The 7,397-nt window shown below is 30.0% G+C and overlaps 1 protein-coding gene across 1 annotated transcript; it reads right to left on the bottom strand.

Moving 5' to 3' along the window:
* Positions 1-308: 308 nt before the first annotated feature.
* Positions 309-5,324, bottom strand: LOC145116996 (monooxygenase 1-like). The gene is made up of 5 exons (XM_079053336.1): positions 4,958-5,324; positions 1,592-1,639; positions 1,331-1,499; positions 985-1,213; positions 309-892 (listed from the first exon to the last, which is right to left on the bottom strand). The coding sequence occupies exons 1-5, from the start codon at positions 5,191-5,193 to the stop codon at positions 402-404; spliced, it is 1,173 nt and encodes a 390-aa protein (XP_078909462.1). The 5' UTR covers positions 5,194-5,324; the 3' UTR covers positions 309-401.
* Positions 5,325-7,397: the final 2,073 nt, after the last annotated feature.

Here is a 7,397-nt window from a genome sequence, read left to right on the forward strand (position 1 = left end):
TGAAGAACCATCAAGGGCACACATGCAGCAATTTCGGGAAAAATTATCCTTGGGCATGGCTATAATGCCACCCTTTTGGTTGCTTGATCAGTGAGATAAATGGAGGCACAAGCACCTTTGGCCACCATGGAGTTCACATGTAGAGGTCCAACACTAAAACAAACAACAACAGGAAAAAAAAAAAAAAAAAAAAAAAAAAAAAAAAAAAAAACAAGTTACATACTCGAATATACATAGTTGGATGTTGGATCATTAATTTTCTTCGAAACCATGGTTTTCAGCTTCAATTGAAGATTTCACTAACCATATTGAATTACCAATACTTTGATCATTATGATTGATTCTTTATTTGATTATACAAAATCACTAGTAACATCCGAGTCTAAAGATCTCTAAACGCATCAAAGACTACCACAATCATAATCAACATGGCCACTCGAGTTGCGAAAGAGAAGAGACAATAACACAACATACATAAACTGCTTTAGACGCGAAGAAGCTCCCAATAGCATACCCGTGAAATAAGTCTGCAACGATAATCGAACCACCCTCATTTTTCGTTCTTTTACATACAGATTAAACGCTTCTTCCACATTGTCCAAACCCTTTTCAGCCAAGTTCCTAGCCAACACCACCGCATCTTCTAAACCTGCTGAACCACCTTGCCCTAGAAACGGACCCATCACATGCATAGCGTCCCCAGCAACTGTCACTCTTCCTTTACAAAACGTCCCCCTTAGCAAGTCCCATGGTGCACGATATCTTAAATGTGTAAAAGACAACGAATTTGCATCCGCAATTTCTATCATTTCTTTAACTTCTTGGGGATAATCACTTAGCAATGCTAGGGTTGATTGCTGTATTGCCTCTGGATCTTCCCAAATTCTGTCATCTGTTATCATAATTGGAAAAACGAAAACGGAAAAATCTAAGCAAACGAAGAACAAATGAAGTGAAATGTACGTAAACGTGATGATGAATGACCTTTAGGAAAGTAAGGGTGCGCACAAAACCAGTAGACTAAGTTATTGTCCATTGGAATTCTTCCCACAAGATTCTTATCTTTCCTGAAACGAGCAAACTCTTGGTCGAATAGATGACCATTGGGATAGTTTGATAAACCTCTAACTCCACATAAGGGAAACATCTTCGTAGGCTTGATGTTAAGGAAATTGGCAACGATTGACTTGCCTCCTTCACAACCAATTACAACCTGCAAGAACCAACATGTATCGTTGTTCTTATTGAACATATGAAGAACCAGATAATCATTTCAGAATTGCCATTAACACCGATCAATGGTAGTTCTTTTACTCAATCAAGTTAAGACCTTGGGGGTAATGGAGCTCCCATCGATGAATCGAAGAACTGGTTTTGTAGTATTCGGGTCCAATTTTATAGATTCAAGTTCGCATCCAAACTTGACAGAGGTCGGAGGAAGTGCAGCATAGAGAGTGTCTATAAGATCTTTCCTTCTCAAGCAACGAGTTTCGCCTTTCCTGTCGTTCATTGATAAACAAATGACTTTCAATTAATAATGATTTTCCAGTCATGAAAACTGAATAAAATGTTTTAATCTACAGTAACTTACATCGGCATTTCTTGTTGCTTTCCCCCATCGAGCCCTACAATCCGTTCTCTACAAATGGCCGGGGTATATATTTAATCCGTAAACATTAGTTAGTTTCTAACTTTCAAATTTCAATGATAAAACTCTTTATTTTAGACTTTTCTGATTTAACCATTTATTTATTTTTCGTTTAACGACCTAGATTTTAATTTTTTATTTTTTTCAAAAAAACATCATATCCTGGTAGAAGGGATTTAGAGGAAACCATAACATTTTGAATTTTATAAAAACGCTATAATTTTGGATTTTTCGGTTTAACCTTCTAGTATTTTTTTAGGGTAAATTACACGGATGGTCCCTGTGGTTTAGGGTAATATGCGTGCTTAGTCCCTAAGAACTTTTTTTAACTCGGTCGGTCCCTATTTTATATTTTTGTTGCACGTTTGGTCCCTATCCGTTCTAAAATGACTAATTTACCCTCATCCATTCCTTTTTTAATTAAGTTTTTATTTATTTATTATTTATATCAAAAATAAAATAAAAAGAAATCTAAACCTAATACTTCTCATTCCCATTTTCTTCACCGACGTTTCTCCTACACCACGCTTCCACCTCCAGCTAACTCCCCCACCGTCTCTCCCTCCAATTTCAACACATCAACGTCTTCTCTCTCCAATGTTCCCGACAAGTGTAGAGTCGTCGTCCCCAACATCTATTGCTCCAGCCACTAGCTTCTACCGCTCTCACCAATCCCTTTGTGTAAATCTGCTATCAACAATTCATCATCGTCTTCGTCAATTCATCATCTCCGATCACTGATTCACAATCATGGAAAGTTGTATCGAGTAGATTCGAGTATGGTGAAGCAAGATTTGATGCATGTTTGTTACGAATCAGGTGGATGGGTTTACTTTAGGTCAAATGTTTGAAATCAAGTTTATATATGTGGTTTGTTATGAATCTGGTGTTTTTCTGATTTTTGTGCAATTCGAAATCCATTTATGTTTCATTAGATTGTGCACAAAATTAAGAAATAACCAAGCAGGTTAGGATTTTTATGGTTTAAATCATCCGTAGGGTTATAATCTATTTGAACTATCTTAGATTGTGTAATCGAATTCATTTTCATTAGATTTTCAATTTGTGTTTTTTCTGGGTTTGAGCAACGATGAAGTCGTGATTATCATAACTGTCTCAAATTGTTCATTGATTTTTGATTTCCTTCTTTTTTTGGTTTCCTTGTTCATGAATGCCCGGTAATATGAAGATCGATGTGTTCCAAGTGAGATGAAGAAAGTGGGGCAGGGAGGCGTTCTTTCCAAATAAAGAGGAAGGGGATTGGTTTTCCCGCAAGTAGGTTTTTCGGTGAGTGAATTTATGGTTTCAAATTTTCTAGTGAAAGTTGCCAGTGGTGGTGGTTGAGGAAACCGACGGTGGTGGTGGTGGTGTTGCAGGTGATTAAGAGGTTGGTGATAATGTATAGGGATAATTTGTATTGGGATGGTGGGACCACATTTTTTTATTAATGTTTTTTAATTTAATATAATAATAAAAACTTATTAAAGATATCAAAAAGGGTAATATCGTCATTTCAAGTCAACAAGGGACCAAGCGTGTAACAAAAATATAAAATAGTGACCGTCCGAGTTAAAAAAAAGTTCTTAGCGACTAAGCACGCAAATTACCCTAAACCATAGGAACCATCCGTGTAATTTACCCTTTTTTTACCATTTAACCATGAAAACTTTAACTATGAAAAAACAAACATCTTTAACGAGAATAAAAGGTTTTTCCTATTTTATCGGTGAACCTTTTAATGTATTTTCAAAATAGTATCTTATTATCAACGAAACTTAATTATAATCATATAGAAAAATATTGTAATATTTTTCACGAATAAGTTTATATGAAAACAATAAAACAAAATGTTTAAAACACCTTTATGGAATTTGCATGATATATTTAATAGAAATAGAAATATTTATTATATATTGATGATATATATAGTAGAAATATTAATATATGACAAAATTATATATATATATATATATATATATATATATATATATATATATATATATTATCAAATGTCTCAAACTCTGTCTTTACTAATGTTTTTTGGCGAACATGGTTCCATGGTTTCCAAAACTTGTATGAATGGTCTTATATGGTTTATCAAATGTCACAAATTCAGTCCTTGCTAATTTGTGTGACGATTTATGTTAGTTTTGGAGACCACACAGACCATGTTCTTAAAAAAAAATTAACAAGAGTTTGTGATTTCTGATAAACTATAAGGATTATTTATGTAATTTTGTCTTAATAGAATTTGCTTGATAAAAGTTGAATATATAGATGAAGTATATATAATAGAAATATTGATGATATATATAATAGAAATATTAATATATGACAAAATTACATAAATGCTATATATATGTTTTATCAACTGTCACAAAAATAAAATGATTGTCATAAAATTGATATTTTTTATCTTTTAAATTTAAATAAATAAACAAAATAAACTAATGAGCTTTAATTTAGAAATTTTGAAATAAGAAAATGATATGTAAAAAGAAATTAATTCAGAATAACCACAATGACATTTGACAAATTGAATGAGAGTGTGACATGTGACAAAAAAACTTTCATTTATTAGAGTAGATAATTTCAATTTTCAGTTACCTACAAAATAAATTTTTGATTAAAAAAACTTGCATCATAAGACCAATAACAAATTTAAAAAGATTATACGGGTTAGAAAATGGGTGATCATACCAGAACTAGATTAAAGCTTTTTTTTTTTTTAATTTCTAAGTGTGGTTAAATCGTAAAAAATATTCGGATGGTTAGAATGGAGAAAATCCAAACAATACTCTTTTTATAGAATCAAGGTTTATTGCTTATTTAACTCCACAAAAACTTTTTGATTAAAGTATTTATTACTTTATGTGGTGATAAAATGATTTTTTTTTAATTTGGATTAACTAATATGGTAATATGGTAGCAACAAACTATAGTTGATAAATCAAATTAAGCTACTCAAATGTTAATTTGGTTTCATTAATACCATATTCTATATAAAATAGCAATTATATAATTGTTTTCAATGTAAAATTTATGATTTACTAAAGAAAAAGTAACTCACTTTTGTTGTTTTTTCCTAAAATTTAAAATTATTTTATTTATAAATTTTAATTTTTACATTAATATATTAGAGGCCTATTCTGTAATGTCCTAGAAAAAGTGAAAGACAAAATTTACCAGGTAATAAATATTTTTAGTTTATGAAATGTATAAAATAAAATTCGTTAAAGTTTGGAAACAAAATCTACATAAAACTATGTATTTATCAATTAAATATCTAAAAAAAAAAGTATGACATACCTTTTAATATTGATAGCAGTGCGACGGAGGACGTCGGCGACGCCAAGCTGATCCAAAGCTCGCCAACCATTTTGGCGGATTCCGATAGCTGCACCGGTGAAATTCCTCAGAGCTTCCGATCTCTCCATCACTACGCTTTTAATTCCTTTCTTCTGAAGAGCGACGGCAGTCGCTAATCCACAGATCCCCGCTCCAATTATCACTACTTCATAATCGTCCATCGCCCCTTCCCCCATCTCTTTAGCTCTTTTGTTAGATGTGACTGTCACTAAAATATATAATACAATTATATAGAAATTGGTGGATCCATGTGCGTCACTGTATTGAATCGGTAGGACCTGGTTAGTCAAGACGGCTATGCAGAATTTTCAGAAAGATAAGATTGGAAAGTCATCAAATACTATTAGTTTTTCTAAATATAAAAAATTATGAGTTAGATATAAGGGTCATTTATAATTATATAAAAATAATAATAATAACAATAGTCATATCTATATATAAATTTTACCAAGATAGATTTAAAATTCATATAATCTTTAAACAAAATCATATTTTTGCAGGTAGGATACTGTACTCTGAAATTGTTTTCTTAAAAGTGGTTTAATATCTGGGCCACTAAATTTTATAGCGTGGTCTGCAAAATTATGGATCTCGATACAAAAATATAATAGTTAAAGAGTGTGTCATTAGGTTTGGTAGTGACACTGTGCCTGTGGTATTGCCAATCTCATTTTATAAAATAAAATAGGTTTCCAAACGGCCACTGCAACTCCCTGTTTTTGTAAGGGATAAGGCTTGTTTTTTTTACAATATGTTCACACTGTGAAATACGTCGTGTTCCCTTTAATGAATTCTTACTTGAAACCCCAAAAACTTTGAACATTGAAACCTCCCATATTCAAATGCCAAAGATCTTGCTGGGAATTGAAATTGTCTATGGTTTAAATTGAGGGTTAGTACGTAAGTGGCGTTGGAGGTTTTTGAATTAAAGTAATTTTAAGATGGTGCAAAAAAATCCTTTTGGGGTTTTAAACTTTTAATTATTTTGTTTTCCATGAAAAAGTTTAACTAGTAATTAGGCAAATCAATTTAGGTTGCCAATCATATTTAAATATATTTTATTTATAACTGCTAATTATATATATATATATATATATATATATATATATATATATATATATATATATATATATATATATATGAAAAAGTTCAATAGAAAACCATAATTATTGGTTTTCTAAGGAACCAAATTTTTTTTCAAGTTCTAGAGCTTATTCTTTATCGAAAAAAAAAAACTAAAAATTTTTAAATTCATAACTTAACATTGTGAATATTAAATATATTTTTTCGGATTTACCGTGTGAATTTAAATTCACGTTGTGAATATTCAAATATTCACATTGTGAATTTGACGAAAAATTTTTTTTATCGAATTTGATATCATTGGAAAAAAGATAAAAAATTATAAATTTCTGTATTTTTAGTTTTTTTTTTTTTGATAAAAAATAAGTTCTAAAAGTTGAAAAAAAGATTAGTTCATTGGTTAATTATGGTTCTCTATTGAACCTCACCCTATATATATATATATATATATATATATATATATATATATATATATATATATATATATATATATATATATATATATATATATATATAGGGTGAGGTTCAATAGAGAACCATAATTAACCAAGAAACCAAAGAACCAATCTTTTTTTCAACTTTTAGAACTTATTTTTTATCAAAAAAAAACTAAAAATACAGAAATTCATAACTTTTTATCCTTTGTCCAATGATATCAAATTCGATTTTTTTTACGTCAAATTCAAAATGTGAATCTTTGAAAAATTACAATGTGAATCCGGATTCACACGGTGAATCCGAAAAATATTTTTCACATTCACAATGTTAATATATGAATTTAGATATTTTTAAAAAAAAAATTTCGATAAAGAATAAGCTCTAGAAATTGAAAAAAAGATTTGGTTCCTTGAAGAACCAATAATTATGGTTCTCTATTGAACTTTTCCCTATATATATATATATATATATATATATATATATATATATATATATATATATATATATATATATATATAGGGTTAGGTATAATATGGATGGACAACTATTGTACGGACGTGTGGACAATGCTATTTTATGAGAATTACTAAGAGAATAAGTTGTTTGCTAATGTGAATACGTTCAACCTTACACAACTATCGGTATATTCATGCATTCTCACTAACTCATATTCATTTTTGTTCTCACGCATCGTTTTTTACTCATTTTCAGTTTTACAGAATACGACTCAATAAACATTCTGACAACTTTCTGACAGAATGAGAATAAAAAAAAAGTCTATAATAACCTTATAGACGATTTAATTAGTCAGAATGTGTGATAATGACAATAGTTATGTAAGATTGAACGTATTCAAATT

The sequence above is a fragment of the Lactuca virosa genome, chromosome 1 (genome assembly GCF_052849685.1).
Source record: "Lactuca virosa cultivar CGN04683 chromosome 1, Lactuca_virosa_CGN04683_v6, whole genome shotgun sequence".
In the NCBI taxonomy this organism is placed as follows: domain Eukaryota; kingdom Viridiplantae; phylum Streptophyta; class Magnoliopsida; order Asterales; family Asteraceae; genus Lactuca; species Lactuca virosa.